The 21,988-nt window shown below is 34.5% G+C and overlaps 1 protein-coding gene across 1 annotated transcript in view; it reads right to left on the reverse strand.

The window, feature by feature from the left end:
- Positions 1-2,819: 2,819 nt before the first annotated feature.
- Positions 2,820-21,988, reverse strand: part of LOC128865248 (TNF receptor-associated factor 4) — a 35,499-nt gene continuing 16,330 nt past the window's right edge. The window contains exons 2-3 of the mRNA XM_054105389.1: positions 6,406-6,510; positions 2,820-4,972 (exon numbers count right to left, since the gene is read on the reverse strand). Coding sequence (XP_053961364.1) covers positions 3,881-4,972; positions 6,406-6,510 — 1,197 coding nt within the window. The 3' untranslated portion in view covers positions 2,820-3,880. The remainder of the gene's footprint in view (positions 4,973-6,405; positions 6,511-21,988) is intronic.

A 21,988-nucleotide genomic window follows, 5' to 3' on the forward strand; every position in this document is an offset into this window, starting at 1 on the left:
CTATATTTGAAGTTATGTAACGAGATAAGGTACTCTTTTTGTAAAAATGTCAGTATGGTGTCTTTAGTATTTTCTGGTATTTTGTTGCTTATTTTTACAATGAATACAACTCTTAATGTCCTATGTCTCATTAAGGATTGATGACCGGAAGAAACGATTACATCTCTATGCTTTTAATTCGCATTCAATAAATTCAAAGGCTTTTTAAAATGTGTAAAAAGGTTTTCAATCTTAAGAAGAATTGAGAGAAAAAGATTTAATATTCTTGCATAACCTTAAATGGAGCCAAAAATTAAATTTGCACTTTCAAATTATCAAATTTTATAAGAGTAAAAAAAACTTTCATTAGCACTAAAATCTTCTCAGACTGACCTTTTTTACCCTTTTTTTGTTTAATAATATAGTTTGTTTTTTAACTTTTGTTGGTAAACGGAGCAAAAGTATTTTTCTTCTTCGCAGTTTGATACTGTGAGCGCAGTGCAATCCGTTGCGTCAATAGTACCTACAGGGGGTAAAAGCAATAGTGCTTGGCAAAGTGAGGACATGCAATTTATCGTCGTGCGACTGTTTGGATGTATGAGTGATTAGCATGTTTTGGTACAAAAATTAAATTGTTGAAGTTACCTTTTGTTTATGGGCTATGGAAGAGGTGCCGTATGTGTTCTTAAAAAAAAAAAAACATGCATTTGCTTTGGATTTAGCAAACAAAGCCCCAGCTTTCGATTGATGTCGGTGTCCTATGCGGGTGTGCATGCGGTGATGGGGTAATGCCAAATTTACCTTGAGCGCCGTTTGTGGCAGATGCGCGGAAGTTCAAGTGGAAATATTTTACTCCCTTCACTTCAGCTGTTCCATTTTCGCGCGACTAAGGCTTAGGCCTGAGAAATTCGGAGGTTTGGATATCACCCGCTTGCTAAATTTTATCAGCAGCACAAAGCATAAATAGCCAAATCGTTCTGTGTACCCCATTACCTAAGTCTCTTTTTTTCAGCCCCTTTCCCCTTATAATGGTGGGCATGTTCGTCACACTCAATAATTAGAGCGACTCAATATTGCGACTCTGCTACTTTTTTGATGGCCTGTTGCTGTTAGTCAGCTGATTTTTTGCGACAATATTGTAGAAAGTATTTCGCGTGAAACGTTTTGTATAAAAATATGAAAATTTGTATCAATAACTTCTTTTCATTTGAAATTAATTTTGTGCTAAAAACAATACTAAACTTCAACGTTCCCACGACAGTCGGTTCTACGTACGCGACCCGGATTTATATCCGGTCGAGGACTGTTACCTCAGCAGCATTACCTGTATATGTATGGGGAATGTTTATGTTGCTACAACAACAACAAATAAACTTCAAATTAGTATTTATTTAATTAATTTTCCTCTTCATTTCAGTTCCACAGCGAAAACTTTTATAATACGCTTGATTAGCTAGTGACAGAAAGTAATGCTATCTCATAAAAAGTAACACTGCTACAATTATTACTGCCCGAGCACACTCGGTATCGCAATGTACTATATGAATTTAATTCTCTTTCAAGTGCGTTCTCTTTTCCTTCAGGGCAATCACATATCGTAACCTCATCTATGCTTTGGGCTTTTCCATTAAATATTAGGTCTGTTCATGTAAAAGTTATCTAGTAAATTGCCAGTAACTGTAATTTCCGACAATTCTCTATCAAAGAGAAAAATATCAAAAAGAAAAAAGTGCATGAACGGAAAACCAGTAACAAATTGCAAGTTTTACGAGCAGCTGATTAAATTATTGGCGGGAAAAATCACCAAAGTAAACAAATTTTCAGTTAAGCTACCACGCATTAAATTAAAATGAAATAAAGCTAATATTATATCAATTATATATATATATATATAAAGCGAATAAAATGCAAAATAACGAGCTTAACATCACATGATTTTATTTTGTCCACAATAATTAGTTCCATTTAATCATCGCTGTCAGATGAAGAACATTTCATTAGCAATTGGTTTGTTGTGGCAATCACAGCTTGCTGTATATTTTCCTTGCTTCACAAACACAAAATATACCTCCTTCAATGCTGTCGATTTGTATTTCGGAAACTGCAGTAAAAGTACATACTATATCATTGCCCGATTCCTGTTTAATACATGGTAGCTAGGTAGGTTAGATGGCAAGAGTACCCTAGGTACACTTTAAGCAGCACTTACGTGCCGTTTTGATACCATAATGCGAAAAAATTTAGGGAGCCATCCAGTGCTATTGATGTAGCAGAGGAGAGAAAAAAATCTAGGCTGGAGAATTTCCTCAAGCCATCCCCAAAGGGCACGCTGAGGAATCTCAAGTGCCTAGCCACCAGAGCCAGACATTTAATACATGACTTCAAATAAACTTTATAAATTTTAACTGAAAAATATTTACTTACAATAGATTCTTCATTTTAATCACCATTTTTATTTGAAATTAGAATTTTGACTCAATTCGCAAATTTTAACTCGTGTTTTTTACTTTGCAAATTATTACAAGTAAAAATTTATCCAGTAAAAACTTGCAACTTTCGCTCAAAATTAAAAGCCATTTTAGTCTCTCACCTTCCCCTACTTTGCAAGTTTTTTGGAGAATTTGCAATTATTACAAAGTATTTGCTTCATGACAGACCTATTGTCTCGGATTCCGGACAATATTTCTGTTATTATTGTATTATAATTTGATTAAATAAAACACACAATTTTTTGTTTAAGTTTTTGGCCTTATATAGCGTTTAATTTTCAAATAATATTTTTTTAATGTATTTTTAAAGATGATTAAACATTTTTTGAGTTTAATAACCATTAGTATGTATGCTGTAGAAATGAAATAAATGTGTACACACACATATATATGTATGTATGTATGACATTGTATGCTTTTAGAAATTACTCAGACACAACTGAACTTAATAACTAATGACTAATGCTGTTTGTGAAAATGTATTTGCCATTGTAATCATTTTCAACACTTAAGTAAAAACGAAATTTTTGTTCCTCCAAATGTCTTCTCATGTAGTAATCTTGACTTTCAAACAGTATTTAACTGTCGCGTAATGAATATTTACACAAATGGTGCACCACTTTAGGAGTTGCACAAAAAATAAAAAATTAAGGACAAAACAAAAAAATAAAGAAAAAAAACAAATTATAAATTTCTCTCTTCGCGTGCTTAAAACTAACCTAAAAAGAGTTCATATTTAAACCAATGAAGATCTTTTGAAAGTGTTTTCACTAAAATGAATGAATTTCATCAATCGGAAATTTTATTTCTTAGTTGTAACAAAAGAATTAAGACACGAACTTTTCTATGCCAAATTTTGCATTCAACATGAAGTGGTCTTCTGCTTACATTCCTAATTAAAAATAGTTTTTCTTGCTCTTTTTTCGTTTGTATTAACTTTACTTTGGTCTGATTTCGTTGTTTTTGAAAATTGCGCAATTTTATTCAGCGGTGCTTTTAAAAATTGCTACTCAATTCAACTTAAATATGTTTTAAAATATGGTATTTGTGTGTATAAAACTGACTTTCATTGTCTTCCTTACGAAATTAAAATCTTTACTGCACTGTAAGATCTTTCCTTTCAATTTTTGTTTTTCGTTGCTGCTGGTTTGCCAAACTTAGCCTATGCTTGCGCGCAGTGTAGCTGTCTTGTCTACGCTCGCGAAGCTGCTTTGACTGCTGACTTTTTGTTTCATTTATCTTGAGACGACATTTTCTTGTCTTTTACACTCTCTTACATAGCTAATTACTACTTTAAATACACAGTATTTATTTAAATGTTAATAAAAACATACGAACATATGAAAACGTATTTCGCCAATTGCAAAGATATGTACCCCAAACCGCATATTGACCCAATGCGGCCTCCGCACTTAGACCGACACAATTTTACTGGGGTCCACCTTCACACGCAAAAATACCGTGTCGTCTTTGATGAAAGGCCGTCTGTGCAGCATTTCATGTGAAATGAAACGCGGAAATCCGAAGCCCAACTGATCCGGTTCGTTCGATGGCCGTTGGAAATTCTCCCATGTTGGATCGGGCACAAACGACTCAGCCACACCGCCTTGCCCGCTTTGGGCGCCCTGTTCGAAGAGGGTGAATGTGATGGAATGTGCGAATGGCCACTTCAAAAGCGCATCGTATTCGCCTGGCAGCACTTTAATATACACCGACACGTGCGTGTTCTCACCGGGACCATTGCCATTGAGAAACATTGAAGCCTGCAATTTGTAGCCATATTGCGAGGTATAGAATGGCGGCGATACCAATTCGAGTCCATCTTTGCTGCGCGCTTCTGTCATTTTCGCCGACCAATCGGTGATCTTCCACAACAATGTGCCGGTGTAGTTGATCGATAGTTTTGAGACGGCGGTCTTAAGCATTTGTATTTGTTGTCCCTGACGCGACGACAGCGCCACCATCAATGACAAATGCGAAGCTGCATTCGCTTCCAAGTGCGCCTCGAGCATGTGACGTGGCCCCTTGAAACGACAACCAGCTTCTTTGAAACTACAAGCGATCGCTAGAGCTTTGCATTCATCACGCAAATGTGCCTCCATATCGCCGCGCGCTATAGCACCTGCATCACAGCGCTGTGGGCAAGTCATTGGAGCTCGTGGGCATTGGGCCACATGCAGTGGTAGCGTATCGCAGGAGAATTCACGTGTGCAGTGTATACAACGACGCAACCGTTTGGCACAATCCTTTGACTTGTGTAGTGTCATGCGGCCGCGTAGTACACGTTGACCGCACTTGGCCTCACAGTATATGGGCTCCTGGCCGCATGTGCCGGCATGCTCTTCAAGGCCAGCACCAGAAAATTCACTGTGACAGAACTCGCATTTGGTGCGCCGCATATTGCAGGTGAACTGTAGGTGATCGGTCGTCATGATGCGAGGTATTTGAGCGCCACACTTATTCGGACACTGGGTGGCGTCATGTTTGCACACGTTCAAGTGGCCCTGGAATGAGAAAATATTTATAGAGATTTATGTATAGAGTGGGAATGAATTATATTGAAATGAAATTGTTATTGTTATTTTTATATGAATATATGTGAACCCCTATTTAAAGAAGTTCCAAGTTTGGGGGTAAAAGAAGTCTATTATTTTTGCGTAAAACGATTGCGATAATGGTTTATGGTCGATTTTTAGCCCCTGGGCGATTCTACAACTACTAACATGCAAGTCGATTATTACTGTGATTTTATCGACATTTTCTTTAACATAAAAAATGACTGAACGGAATCGACGAAACTACATAAAATTGCACGTAATTAGCTGTTACAGTATCGGCACCGTAAGTATCGTTCGCAATTTCAGATGGATTTACGCATTTATCAAAGAAAAACTGTAAAATGTACCGAATTTTATCTTTGCTGACGTCCATTGTGAACACTCTGTAACTCTCAACTGAATGGAATAAACAAAAACAGCAAACGATTTTTTTAGTGTGAAATATTACCTTGTCAACGAGCATAAATGTTAAATTTTTTTTTACCATACGATACTTTACCAGATTTCGATCCCTACACCCATCTACCGCGAAAATAATGGATTTCTTCTCGCCATAAGTCGAACTTTTCATTGGGTAATGCTGAGTCGAGTTTTAGAAGATATATGTATCAAAATTTCCTACCTTTTATTCAGCCAATTAAGTCAATTCAGCCCGTTCAATATTAGTGTGCAAGTTTTAAGCTGCTCAAAAATCTCTTTGATTTGTTGAGAATATTTTTCCTAATTTTTCAACAGCGACTTCAAACATAAACATAAAAGAAATACAAATACAAAAAAAATAAAACTTGGTAATTCCTCGCGCTCCTTTTATTTTGAACTCAGGGGTCTGAGGAGATGCTTACAACCTTTTGTTCTTCATTTCATTTCTACTTTTAATCACCAGAAAATAAAAAAAAATTAATTGCGACACCTTAAGTATTCAGCTAAAATATTTATAGTAACATCACTTAGCAAGGCTGATATATCACTCACGAATTTTCAACTCAACAATAACTTCAACTTGATTTCGTTTTATTCTTTATGTCACCCTGTTGACCTCAGTTTCATTCACTACCTAAAATTCCTGTTAATGCTTCTTATGAATGAACACAAAAATGGAAAACATCAAAATAACCACTGGCTGTTTATGACCACATTAGAAGTCTAATACAACAAAACGGTCTTTCTAATATTTTTTATAAGTACTTTTCAAAGCACACTAATAAAGAAGTATTTGCTTAATGAATGAAATCTCAGTTACTATGTAGCTATTTTGCTCGACGCTATGAACTTGTTAGTTAATTAGTTTTATACTTTTTTATACTGAGAAATTCTGTATAATAACAAAAAACTTGTGCATAAGTTTGGTTGTTAAATTTTTTTTGGCTTTCTGTACACACCTTTAGTTTCCTCAACTCATCGGACCATTTACAGCCCTGCTTGTGATGTATGCAGAAGACGAGCGAGCCCATGATGGCTTGTTTAGGATCAGGACCGGGGTAGATCTGAAAGAATAAGAGAAGAAATAATTGCTTTAATTAGTTATTTGGAATTTAAAAAAAATGTAATATATGCTCATATAATAACATTTCACAGTGTGAACATGAATATTGCCAGTGTAAATAAGTTTAAGTCTAAGAAAGGTTTAAAGACAAGGTAACGCACCAAAGTCATAAAAACGTAAAAATACGGCAGGAAACAAACTCACATCAGATATTTAGCTTCTCTTCCTGATTGTAATACCAAATGTGTGCTAACTTTTGATTAGATTTTTTTATTATTTAAACTGTTTTACTCGTAGTGACGTACAAATAATTAGTTTTCGTAATTTTAGTTTCTGAGCTCTAAACCGCTTTAGTAATAAAACAACAAAGTAAATTATTTACTTTATTTATTTGTCGATAACTCAATCCAAATTAGAAGTCATCTTCAGCATTTCTTGACTGAGCCTGGTCGACCAGGCACTAAACTTCTTATGTCACCCTGTTGGCTCTCAAAAGTCGCCTGTTATTAAAAAAAAAAAACTTTTTCCAAAATTGTTTACAACCTCCTATCGTTGTACCAAATATTTACACTTTAAAATACTTAAGAGTCGTTTTCTTAGCCAGATTCGAATGTTACCGCTCACTCAAAAGCTGGGATCGATATGTTTTATTATTAGTTGATACCAAGACACCTCAGGCCAAGATGTGCTAAAGAGTGCAGGAGGTCGGTCTCGCTTATCCAACAATACAACACCACACTTTATTGGGCTCCCTGGCATTCTGGAGTGGAGGGAAACGAAAGAGTGGATGAGTGTGCAAGGAAGCGAGTGGTAGAGGACATAATCATTCTTCTAAACGATTTATACACTGCGATTGACTTGAGCGTAATCGCGGAAACCAATAGAAGGCTGCCTTTCGACTACTAACTGCAGGATCTCCAAAGTGCTTTGGGCAAAACTGAATCTTAAAAGAACAAAATGTCTGCTTCGATTCAACAGAACAACTACCAGTGTCCTCACAGGTGTTATAACGGGTCACTGCACTATTGTCATTCTAGCCAGTAGAATGGGTGTGCCTTACAATGACTTCTGTAGGAGCTGTGAAGAATGTGAATGTCCTACATTACGAGGCGATTACTTCTTTGAAGACTTGGGAAATTCGCAAAATATTATATCTTACTGGAGGGACTAGTATCTTCTTAAAAAGATCTAAGTGGCTTGAGCAAATTAGTTAGGTGATAGAAAACAAATAAGGGTATCACAATGGGTCTTCGGGCCACCGAGTGTCTTGTCTTAGGCAAGCAACCTGGCTAACATAACCTAGCCTAAGTCAGATTAAATGCGTTGTATTAATAAAGCTGTAGATTTAATTTTTTTTCTATTTATTTAGGCTCTAAATTGTAACATTTTCTTTAAATCACTCTAAACTTTTAATCTCTGTTTACAGGTTTTGACATTTTGGGGACCAAGAGCAAATACAAAATACATTGAACTTGTTGTTGTTACGTAGAACCGACTCTCTTGGGAATGAATATTATTATTATTTTTGTATTGAAAATACATTGCACTTACATTGCTTTAATTCTAATAACTGTTCAATGTGCTTTGGTTGATACCCTTTAGAATTGCTAGATGGAACTAAAGTGAAGTGAAATTAATTAAAACTGGTTTTGTTGACCGCCTTACGAATCTTGAAAATAGTTAAAAAAAAATAAAGGAATCAGACAGTGGAAAAAAACGAAAGAGTTAAAGGACGTTTTAGGAATAGTTTAACGGCTCGATTAGTAAAAATCACTTTTAATAGTAAGTGAAATAACGGCACCCCAAACCCAACTATGAATACATCACACAGTTTTCTCACTGAGTATAAAACTTTTAATTCTCATAAACACATAACACAATTTCTATTTTATCTAAAAGATTGATGTGATTTCTCAATTGGGAAGTGATTTTTGTTTTAATTTGTTAACTTAATTTTTTTTCCTTTCAATTCCAAATACCAACCTGATCTTCAGCATTTTTGCCGTAAATATTTTTGAAACACTTCATCAAGATTTTATTATTATATGCACTCTGCCCACAACACTTTAAGTACTCAGACTGTCATAAATTTCGAATATAATTTGACATTTTTACTCTGCCCGTTATTTGGTAGATTCAAGTGCGCGTCAAGTGACATTTATCATAGATAGGCCGGCGACCTGACAATATTGATGAGGGACGCTGATATTTCTAGATATGCACTACTAACTGCACACGGCAGGGAGCGACCTCTCTTATCAGTAACTCCATTACGTTTAAAAATATTTGTTTTTATTATCCAAAAAGCAAAAGCAAAGTTCATTAAATATCTAACTGGAAATATATTCAACAGGAAAACCAAGTTATCTCAGCAAGAAAAAAAAAACAAGCCAATTGATAAACTTATCCTACTCGAAGGCATTGAAATAACATTTGGCTATTTGATGTGTGAAAATAATTATTTTTGTGTTTAAACCTTATTCTCCTAGTTTTATTGGCACTCGACATGGTGTCAAATTATGCTTAGGAAGTCGATAAAAATTGTTTTCGATGTGTGACTTGTTAGTCCTCATTTACACAGGGAACATTTGGAATGGAAGTATTTTGTTCGTGGGATAAGGACAGACGGGGAAGAGAGAGGGTATTATGTTTCCTGTACTGACGTCACGCCTTGTGCTTCTTATCTGTATTGCCAAACTTAAAGAAGTAAACGTCAAAAAAAAAAACGAATGTTGCTGAAAACAATTTTACTCGTGTGACCACGCATGAAACATCAAAAGATAATTTCCAATGTCTCCCTGCCAGATGTCTTTGTGTGTGAATAGGGACTTTACAAGGAATTATTTTTACTTTTAAATTTAAAACTTGCTAGCACAATTTAAAGCAAGATCATATTTTGTACCATTTGACTTATCAAATAGAGATTTTTATTAATTCTCAAGAAATTATTTGTTTATAGTTTTAACTTTATTTCTTAATTTTATTTAATTAATCTGCATTTAAATTTTTATTATTTTGATTTTTTTTCATTTATACGTTCGTATATTTTTATTCCGATTTTGTTTAATTTAATTCCACCGTATTTTATTTTATTTAGCTTTACATTAATTTTTTTAATTCTAATTTATTTTACTGTGTTTTTTAATTGAATTTTCTTTTAATAGTACAAAACTTTAAGCGCAAAAGCTGCAAAACATATTTTTTTTGTACCAAAACCGTTGAATTAAATACTTTTGTACGTGTCGTCATAAATGTTTTGAGTTTGTATGAATATATCGATTTACACACTTACATACGTTAATCAAATGTAAATTGCCCACTTGCTGTTGTAAACGAAATGCCCACAATGGCATACAAGCCGCTTACAACAACTACTAGTGCCCAGCTGCTGACGCTCCCCTATAGTCGACAGCAACCAGCAACCAGCATAATTGTATGTTGCTGTAACATTTCAGTTAAGTTTATTAAAAAATATGCAAACACCAAGCAGCAGAGAGAAGTGTGCAAAATGCAGATATAGGGGGCAAGAATTAAGTAAATATTACCAAAGTAAAATGCAAGCTCATGATTTTATGTGCCATTTTGAAAGGGACAGATAAGTGTTGGAAAGTTGAGTTGCTGAGTGAGTAGCAGAGGGTGGACGACAATGTTGTATGTTACTATACAGTGCAGCGTACATATGTATGCAGAGTTTTGCAATGCAATGTAATGGGGATCTGCCGCTGTTCACAATGTAAGGCAGTGCAACGCCACATCCGGTTGATTATGTGGAACACAATGATATGAAATTAAAATGCAGAAATAAAGAAATGCGCAAAACTACAAAAAACCGCAATGAACACGCGAATAACGAGTATTTACAAAAACATAAAACACTGTCGGCCGGCCAGCTGTTTAATGGATAAATGTAGAAAAAATGCGGCTGCCTCCTGAATGCAATCCGCTGCTTTTTTTGCGCTGATAATAAAAAGTGCGTTGCAATTTTTCTGCTGTCGGCAAAAAGTGATAATTGTATAAAGTAAAAGTAAAAAGTATTATAATATAGTAAAAGTAATGGAAAATGCGTCGCTAAAAACCATGCGTACAAGCATAAACACATCCGTAGACGCAGACTTTAAAGAGTAAAATATTAATGATACATATTTTAAATTAATTCACAATAATTGTTGTAATTGTTTCCAAAGTTTAAATATATCAAATAATGTTTTTGTATCTTTTGTACCCTCAATGTCACCTCTGAAATGTGCACTTACTGTTTTACTTAAAACAAAAAAAAGTAAATCAAGTCGAAACAATTAAAAGAGCGAATAAAATGAAGTCCTGTCATGGAAAATTAAAACAGCAACGATTCACTTGCCCTTTAAGAGTATGTTACATGTCATTGTTGTTGTTATTGCCTCTGTAGTTGTGAGCTGTTGCCGCCAGCGAGTGACAAACATTTCCGGTTGACTTTTTTTAATTGACCTTATCTCTGCTAAAGCATAGAGCCATAAAAAATAGTCTTTGAAGCAGCTCCTTTAGCAGTAAGCAGACAAGCTAGACAAAAAGCAGCATTGAGACGGCAGGCAGGCAACGTTTTGATAAATTGTGCCGTCGCATGACAACAGCAAAGCCAATGGAGCCAAGCAAGCAGACAGGCAGTGCCCGTCGCATTTACAATTAAACAAACTGAGGCTGTGATAGATGTTGTTGTGTGTTGTTGTTACTTAAGAAATATTAGTACAAACATATAAACATACACACACACGTACATTTAATTCCTCCACTGCAACTTTAATTAACACATTTGACAATACGCGTATCCACAAACACAAGCGTGAAATACAAAAACAAAAAATAAATAAGGAATAAACCAAAACTTCTCTGCTCTTAATGTTGATGTGTAGTGAGCGAATCAAATAAAAACTTGTTTAATGTTTTTAGTGCTCTGCTAAAGTAAAAGCTGTCGCCCATCTGCAGTGCAGCCGAGCTAACACGATACATACATACGCATACACACGTACAGTATTGTTGTTGCAAATATATTGCAATGACGAGATTATTGTCAATGATTGCTTAGATTCTTTAACTCAGCAAGGAAATTCAAATATAAATGAACTTCCGGTTGACAGTGACAGCAGTGCAAAAGAAATGGACAGTGGAAAAATAATGGAAATGAGAAGAATTTAATAGAAATAAGTTGTTTGTTAAGTGCGACAGATTAACGTTGAGAAATGGGTAATGCGCAGCATTGCAAATTAAGGAAGAATTAAAATTGATGTCATGCTGATATGATATTTTTTAAGTTAAATGAAACCGCACAATAACCACTGTTAGATGTTAAACAATTACGGGAACTCTTCTTCGATGCGCTTAAGCTTGCTTTTATCGCAATTCGTATAGTTGAGTGACGTTTATCAAAGATCTTCTCTTTCAACTGTTCAGTAATTATTATTAAAGACTTGTCACAACAAACATCTTTATAAAAATGTTATAAATGAGTAGTTACATTTTCTACTCCAATGCAATTCTAAGTTGACTAAACGATCGAATGAGGCTCTATGTTCCATACAGGAATAAAATAACCAAAACGCCGATCCAACTAACGAGTTGCCATTAAATTTAACTCATAAAAGGTTATCATTTTGAACGTCTAAAATATTTTCTGTAAAATATATTTTTCTTCACAATTTATTTTGCTAAAAAAGAGTTAATTATGCCCAAATTCACTGTAAATTGGTGTAGAAACAGACGAATACAGTGCTGAGAGGAACGATCTTATCAATTTCTCCAGTCGAGATAATTGTATTTGTATGTTACAAATTTGTATGTATACATTTAGTTTGTTGTTGGTTCTTTCTTTTACAGGTATAACATTGAAAAATGTAAGCCAACAACATAGCATTCCATAGTTCTCCGGCTCTCATCTTCCAAATGCGACCGTTGCTCAATTCTCAACCTTCAAGTAGAGATAGATAAACTGATTGGTTGGTGTTAAAAAAGTCTCGTCTCTCACTTAATATTACAAACTGTTTTCATATTAGATTGGGGGAATAAGAAATCCATTATTTTTGGGTACAATTTTTGCGCAAATGGTTTAAAACTGTTTTATGGTCGATTTATAGCTTCTAGGCTAATTAACACGGCGGTCAACTTCGATTATTTCTGTGATTTTATAGACGTTTTCGACATTATCGACATTTTATTTAACATAAAAAATGTCTGAATGGAATCAACGAAACTAAAATTGTACGTAAATTAGCAGTTGAAGCATCGGCACCATAAACATCGTTCGCAATTTCAGCGACCTGGCTTGCATTTTCGCCTTTATCAAAGAAAAACTGTAAAATGTGCCGAATTTTCTCTTTGTTGACTTCCATTGTTAACACCCTGTAACTCACAACTGAATGGAACAAACAAAAAACAGCAAACGAATATTTTTACTATGAAATGTCACCTTGTCCACGAGCATAAATTTTAAATTTTCTCGATCGATATTTTACGAGATATCGATTACTACAGCGATGTACCGAGAAAATAATGAATATTTTTACTGTTTTAAAAATTCGTAACATTCTGCACAATTCTTACTCTATTGCGAATATAATACTGAAGTTTGTTGAGGAAATTAAAGACCTTGTGTTTATATTTAATTCCAATTTTCCTTTTAATAGCCACATCAATTTTATTATTTCTAAATCTTACTCGATTTTAGGCTTTGTTTGTCGAAACAGCGCCAATTTTGAATACCCTTATACTATTGTATAAAACAACTTTTTTCATCTTTCGTCCGGTCTAGATTGGAGTATGCAACGTTTATTTTGAGACCTTATTCTCAGTTTTCTATAGACAGATTTGAACGTGTACAAAAGGTGTTCTTGAAATTTGCTCTATCTTCTTTAAATTTTGCTGGTCAATCCTTGTTTGCTTCTTACATAAGAGCCTCTTGAAACGAGGAGAAATACATATTCTGTCGCTTTCTTTCGTTTATAATGTAATTAATGGGACTGTCGACTGATGTTGTTGTTGTAGCAGCATAAACATTCCCCATACATATACGGGGAATGCAGCTGAAGTGGCAGTCCTTATAAATCCGGGTCATTCCGGTTACGTAGAACCGACTGTCGTGGGAACTGTCGACTGGTCGTCTTTGTTGTAAAAAATCAATTTTCTTGTACCACCGAGAACTCTACGCCATTTCAATTCCTTCTATTCAGATAAAGTCACGACTAATTATGCAATGATTACCTCCTTATTGCTTGCACTCTTCGAATTCAACGAGATCTCGAATTCTGTCTGCCCTGATTTCTCTTTATCTACAGAATAATTTCCTCCTTTTGTTATATTCTGCTTTTAAATATAATAATTTTTTTGCCTGTTAATTTATTATAAATAATTTTTTTCACAATGACTGATTGATCGAATTTATTATAAATTCTAGCTCAAAGTTGAGTACTCAGTAAGACTATAACAAAAACCACAACAACAACCAAGTGGATAATCGCATAGAATAGCCTACCTAGTAACTGTTTCAGGTTTCAGGGAGGCGAATTCGGCTTCATGAATTTTTTCATAAGCTAACGGTATTTTGGAGAACAATACTTTAATTTAGATGCTTGTTGTGTTGTTCATTTTTCTTTTTAATCAACCGTTTTATTCTAAATATGTATGTGGCTTGTTTTTCACTTTTTTATTATTCTTTTAATTGCCACTGCGACTTAAGTGCACATTTTTCCCATTAATTTGTGGCAAGTTCATTTATGATTTAAAAAGTCAACGTTAAAAAACAACACTAATATTTCTATAAGCTAACTGACATGAAACCATAAGACATTAAAGTTGAAATAAAAAAGTTTGGAATAAAATTTCATTTGAAATAAAAACACCCATACCACACTTTACATACATACATACACATGTATGTACTATATATGTACTTGCATAGAACTATACTTAGCAAACGAATGAAAAAATTACCCACTCAAAGAATTAAGACAAAAGTTAAACAGACAGCCAGCCAGTCAGCCAGTTAACCAGTCAACCAGCTTTGCATGGGTCCCCCGGGCGTAATTTGAAGCGCTGATATATGCGACTAATCATCCGCGATCACCAAAGCGCATTCTCAAGAGTTTATTGTGTAGAAACTTGTGTTGTTATTGTTGTTGTAATGTACATATGTGCACTCATAAGTGCATATACCATACATACAGACTCAAGTGTATATTTATAAACATAGATTCCAGCAATAAATTCGAGTGGCTGTTACAATTAAAAGGGTGCAACATTTTAAGTGGCACTTCCAAAGCAGGGAAGTGAGCTGCAGTAGGAGATACGAATAGGATATGATAGAAATATAATTTTCGAAACAAATTAAATGCCACAAAAGCTCTAAAACTAAAATTAGGCGCAAATGGCCCCAGCAGAGTTCTTATGGGATTTGTGGCATTTATGCTTTACTTTTTTGTGTTGCTTTTGAAATCGAAAGTCAAAGAATCTTATTGTTTCGATTTGATTTCCGCTGCATTGCTCAACGAAAAAAATTAGAAAAATTTGAAGAGCAAATAAATTAACATAAATTCAAATTTCTTCGACGCAATTCCAATGCTATCAACCAGGTCGTTGGCGTGTGTGTGTGGAAAGATAACACTAATAAAGTAAGCAAACAAATGTGTCGTGTCGTTTATATAAATAAATAAATAAATAGATAGGTGGCATTTTCGGTGGAGACACAAAAAAAAAAAAAACCGAAAAAGCTTAGCGGGGAGGAAGACAGCTCCCCTCTATTTTTGTTTGAATTTTTTTGTTTTCTTTCTTTGCGGCGGAAGTACAGACTACTTAAAGAATCTCTCGGAAAGAAAAAAATAAAAACACAAATATGTACCTTTTTCTGAATCTGATTTGCTATGTAAATTGAAAATCAAATAAAATATTTAGCCAACAAAGTCAATAAGTGTCGAAGTGCAGCTGCCGAATGCAAAGAAATACGAGTTGGAGTACGGAATTGTGAAATACTCCGGAACATGATTTGGATTTTATTGCTAGCGGATATTGTTAGAATTTTTTGTATGCAGATGATATGAATATTGGTCTGTATGTTTTATTAAAAACGACATATAAAGTTTTGCATAACAATTTAGGACTTTTTTTTTAAATAAGATATTAATTGAACGATCGTCTTCACTTTAATATAAAACTTCTTCTTGAAACAAACGCGAAATCAAACCTTTCCTCGTTTGCCAATGATGCCAGCCAACCAAGGTTGCCAGCACCACAAAACTGAGACTAGAGATTAACATTCCCACATAAATTTCTTACAAGCATCTGAATTGTTTACACAATAATTCAAGCAGTCACTCCTGCAGCATTTCCCCTAATTGTATGCGGAAGGTTTATAATGCTACAACAACAACAACATGAGCAACAGCAAAATCAAATAAACAAGTTTTAGAAACCACATTTGCTAACAAAGTCACAACTAAAAAACCAAATCAGTTAATAGTCAGAGTTTTTTAGGATTTCATTAGTAGTTCCATTAAAAAATCATAAAAATTTCGTATTTAAAAGAGGAGTAGGTGCAATAGCATACTTGTCAAAGAAAAGTCTGCACGAAAATGTATATTGAGAGATCTGGAAAATTGGATAGATTTTTCAACAAAAGAAAGCACAGCTCAGATTAAAGTACGCGATCTAGGACAAACATTTCAGCAATGCCTTAGAAAATAAGTTTATTATGAATATAAATTTGAAGCCAGAAATTGTTGTGGAACGAGATATCTATAAAAATCTTGTGAAAGTTTGAATTCTAAAGAATAACTTGAAAAATATTGGAGATGTTTTCTAACATATATGTAATCAAAAAAGGTTCTTTACCCTAAGTTTTAAGAGTCTAGAAACAACCTCCCGAATTTGATAATTTACCTACTTCATTCTGCGAGACTCGATAACTTTTTGCTTTCTACTACCTTTTCATTATCGTAAACTTTCTGTTTGCCATCTTCTCAATTTCTCTTAGCGTTAATAAAAAAGTAAATACTCTGTATTAATCCATTAACAAATTTTAGCGCACTAGGCGGTTTTGAGGGCGTGCTAACAAATAAAAGTCCAAACGAATGAGCCACCGATTGTAGTCTTCGGCGTGTGTGTCATGCGTCATTTCTTCTTTGTTCTGCTTTGACTGAGCAGCGTTTGTAGACTTAGGAAATTTGTGTCTATTATTTAACCAACTTTTTGGGCAACGAGGAGCCCATGTTTTGTGCAAGGTTTCTTAAATTAGAGAAATGTGTTTGCAAGCAAACAAGTGAAGTTAACTGGCTGTTATGTATGTATGGGTTTAATTATTTTACAGTATCTTAATATTCAAATGATCTTCGTGGGGTCGTTATTTTTTCATGTATTTATAAATATTTTTAGTACGCTTTTATTTTGTATTTACTTAAAGCTACATATGTTAATTACCACAAGCGTGCTAGCTTCTTGCCACATGGCGTTGACCAGTTAGTGGTAATTTAATTTACCCAAACATTCTACCTGTTTTGATGTTTTTATTGTATTTCTGCTGACTTGTAACTTGTTTTGTTTACTCTGTCGAAAATCTTCCCACACTCTGATTTCTATGAAATCTCGTTAAAATGTTTGGGTTAAATGCTTGCTGGTAGTTATTAGCGCTTTCAAGGCACTGGACAAATAAACAGATACATGTGTACATGTATGTGCGTGTTAAAAATGCTTCTTTTTTGTAGGTCGAAAATTTTAATAAATTCTTAATCTTTTAAATTAAGTCAATTAAGTGGAATATCATTTCCGGCGGAAGCGCGAGATGTGAATTATTTTAACTTTTTCCGTTTAAGAGACAATAAAACTTTATTTAAATTTGAGAGTAAAATTTCATCAATATTCGCCATCATTTCTTTCAAATTTCAATTTTCAAATGTTTTGCTAGAATTATTTGTTTGAAGTTCTGCCAATATGTACATATGCAGTCATAAAATTATATAAAAATGCATCGAACTTTTCAAATACATATAAAGGGTTTTCCAATAACAGGTATTACAGGTGAATGGATTGCGCTATCGAGAGATAATTAATGATTTTTTATGGCCGGAATTGGATGGTTTTGATCTGGCCAAGGTTTATTTTCAACAAGACGGCGCTACAAGCAACGAAACCATTGATCTTTTACGGGAAAAGTTTCGGGACCGTGTTATCTCTGGAAGAGATTATCACAATTGGCCACAGAGATCTTGTGACCTTTATCTTTGGGACCACGTGAAAGAGAAGGAGGGTCGATTCAAGACCTCAAAGGCGGAATTCTTGAGGCTATCGAGGGCATAGGGCAGCCAATTCGGTTATGGAAAATTTCATAAAAAGGATATTGTAAGCGTGGTATAATCATCATCATTATAATGAAATAAACATCCGATCATTTATATTAAAAAATATCATTTTTCTTTGAATATCAAAATAACACCTCTTTTTAGAAAACCCTTTAGAAGGACTCTACGTATTTATAATTTCATTTAAATTCAATTCAATATTTAAACAAACAATTTTACTCATGGGCTTGCATTTTTGTTTTTGTATTGCATTCCATCCTGATGATAGGTGCATTTTACATATTTTTGAATTGCTATTGTGCCATTTTATTCTTTGCCGTTTATTTTTTGCCAAAACTAACCTGCCACAACTACATGCAATTTTTACGCCTCAATTATGTCTCACAACCTGAAAAGTATGTCAGTAAGCAATTGTTTTGCGTAGCTGGCAGTCAACCTTGGAAAACTCACGGCAAAACGCAGATAATATAAAAAAGGTCTTGCGAAATGTGGGGAATAAAAACTTATAGATTTACGTAAATTTTTTTAATCGAAAGAAACCCTAAAAGAAACTATAAAAAAAAAACGTATATAATTTTATTTTGTACATGTATTACAAAAATTTACTAGTACTAGTGTTAAACAGAAATTAATTTAAAAAACTTCAAAAACACTTTACTTTGTTTAGAATTTTTTCATTAATGAACGACTACGTGTGAATATATGTAGTAAAGCTTTACAAATATTCAATAGCTACAAAATTAGTAAAATGTCCTCAAAATTATCAGTTTTATTTCATTACAGATTCCCTAATTACATTACAGATTCCCTAATTAAGAAATATGATCTTCAGCATCATACAAAATCTTTTCGTTACAACTCGCATTACATTGTGCAGCGAAATTCTCATGAATCTTTTTCGTACAGTACAAAAGTAAACGTTTTTGCTTTTTCATTGCAAATAAAATTGAACAACATATCACCTTATTACACTGCCTGCTTCTTCTTGATTTTTCTCACACATTCATTTCTGCAGCGTCAGCATAATTGCAATTGAGCACAGTAATCAACAAGAAGCAAAGGAAGCCCCTGCAGCTGTGCATTGTACCGCTGCTGCTGTAGTCAGTTCTGTTGCTGCACTATCGCTGTCGGTCGCTCTCTGTTACTGCAGCAATTTATATTTAACATGCTTGACAATTTCATTTGTTCGTGCTCCTTGCACATACATATTATACATACATATATATGTACATACAAAATGTATGATGTCGATTTTGTTGGTGTGCTAATAAGCAGGTGAGTGAAGTCAGTGGCAGCAGCAGCAGCTGCCTACTACCTGAATGAAGTACAAGCACACAGCAACACCAAAGTGGTAGTAACGAAAATGTAGTTTGCAGTTCCAGCTGCTTTTTTATCAACAACAACACTAACCAATGCAATACAGTATTTTTGCTCAATGCTCTCACAGCATGTAATAACAAAATAATAATATCAATAACAGCCAACATGTTTCGACATGCTACAACACTAAATTTAACTATTACAATAACAACAAAAACTTGTAAGCAGTGCATAGTTAAGGTGAGCCAAAGAAAAATGTTGCTATTGCAGTTGGAGCATGAGAAAAATTTTACGCACCGGCAGATCTACCACTACCTACTAAGCAGCGGTAGATAGGTTAGTTTGGCATTTATGAAAATAAAAACAATATAGTAGCAAAAAATTATAAATATTACCCACTCGTTAGTTAGTTGGCTAGCTGCAAGCAGTATCAACCATACAAAACAACAACAGCCACTCATATTGGTATTGAAATAATAGTAATCGCGTATAATAAAATTTGTGGCACACTTGCCATTATGGCAGTAGTGCTGCTGCGTTTTCACCGCTGCTGCTACTGCTACTGAGAATATATGTATGTATATGAAGCTTGTTGAGTACGTCGCGCATTCATATTCATCCCATGCATATTTTATTTGTTTTTGCATTCTCATTGCTTCATTTTTAATCCAAACGCCAAGTTCAGTCAGGCGGCAGTTATACGGTCAGCGCTTACCTTAATTTTAACTGTCTCAAATCTGCTCTTTCTTCTCTTACTACATATGTATGTACATGTATAGCTACCGGCTCTCTGGCTCTGCTAAGTGTGCATTTATGATCAGCTGCTATTGCACCACCATCACCAATTCGGCAACTCAGCTTCTTCAATTTGACTCTTGTTAACTTTGCCTTTGTTTCGTTTGATTCGTTTGTGCCAGTTTCTGCCTTTGCCTTACTGCCCACTACTGCATTGACGGGATGGTCATTTGTTGTTTTTATTATTTTTTTATTTATTGCTTTTTTTGTGTTTGGGCGAAACTTGTTTATGCCGCTATTTTTTCGTTGGTTTCTGCTCGTTCATGCTTTTGATATGTTGCTGAATTTGATTTGGTTTATTTTTCTGTTTTTGTTTTACGATTTTTTATTTTGTTGCGCTGCTTTTACTCAATTTTTTTATTGTGATGTTTTAATGCGATTTCGTTGTAGATCTCTTATTTCTTGACTGTGTGAATATTTTTCTGCTTCAGAAGCCTTTAGATCAAGTCATTTAATCAGGTTTGCAGAGTTGCAGCCGTATTTTGTTGTTGGCCATCAGCTGTTCGATGCCTCGTTGTAAGCGGATGTTGTTTTTCTTGTATATAGATAGATATAATATTTTTTGTTTTTCTATTTTTCTTCCATACTACTATTAACCGACGGGAAGAACTGTATCACTGCCACAATTGGAGGTATATAAGTACATATGTACATACACATATGTGCACACATGCTTATCTATACAGTTTAAATGACATTTAAAGGGATCCAATCGAAATTTCCACTATATAAGTTCACGGTTTCCGGTTTACAATAAGCCTGCTTCTTCTACATATATGAATGTAGGGATTTTAGATCAATATCTAGGGAAATGGGTGTGCCACTAAACCTTTGTGATTGAATGTAAAAATCCCTTTCTGGCGACAATTGTACAACTTGTAACGGTATCGAGATGGTAATCAGGAGGTTGCTACTATGGATGCAGTTGACTATGGCTACACCTGGCAATGATATTTCATAATTATAAATAGTTGTCGCAGGGTACCATTTCTATGGTTACTGTTCGGGATAACGCTTCGAAATTTTGGAAACTTTTTCCCGGTGTATGCTAAGTTGTCAAAACTGTACGCTTATTGAGAAAAGTTTTTCACGACGTGTATTTCAGTGGTTATGTTAACACAAGAACTGCCGCATTCGGAGGCTGGAAAATCGCCTCGTCGTCATGGAGAAGCTGATACAGCTACAATTGTTTGATTCGGATTTCGGCCCGGATACTTGAACGAAATTGTGTTCCATTTTTAATGGTAAAATAAAATCATACGTCTTTTATTTATAGCCGAATTAAATTTCAAAAGCTAGTGGACCATACAGGGTGGTAAGAATAAAAAAATGTATTTCCATCCAAAGTTAGCCTTCTTTGCTTGTTATACTGCGTACAAAACATTTTCAGCACATTTTCCACTATTTCTCCCTTGATTCTTTCCATAAAAACCGACATTCCTGCGTGTAGTAGACGCTCTATGATCTTCAATACTTGTAATTTAGAAATAATTTCAACATATCTACTTATAATGAGTGGCGCCAGCAATAGTTCTTGAGTCAGTACGTCAGCCTCAACAAAAGTTAAAAGTATTGAAACTTGTTTAAAAATTACGTACAAAGGTAGCCATTAATGCTTAGCAAAGTGAACAAGACTAACTACCTACATGTGTACATACTCGTACACACATACAAGTAAATAGACAAGAGTAGCAAAAAAGTAGTTTCGAAGAGTGGAAGGCAATTGCAATAACAAACGACACGAATGACACGACGAGTAGGCGCTTGGAATGCGGCATAGCAGTACCTGATTGCGTGAAATGAATGGATATCCCTTTAAAATCCTCAATTCGAAAATACAATAGTAAAATACATATGATTGAGAGAGCATATGGTTGAATGCAATAGAGGAAGTACAAAAGCATTGTTGTAATTATAACTGTGGTGAAACGGAAATGACATTAGTCCGAAAAGGGCAAATATGTATGTATGTATAAGCATATTTTTTCTCCCTAATACTTTAGTCTACTAAATACTCATACTGGCCGAATAGTTAAACAATAAGCCAAGCAA

Source organism: Anastrepha ludens, chromosome 5 (genome assembly GCF_028408465.1).
Source record: "Anastrepha ludens isolate Willacy chromosome 5, idAnaLude1.1, whole genome shotgun sequence".
NCBI lineage: Eukaryota > Metazoa > Arthropoda > Insecta > Diptera > Tephritidae > Anastrepha > Anastrepha ludens.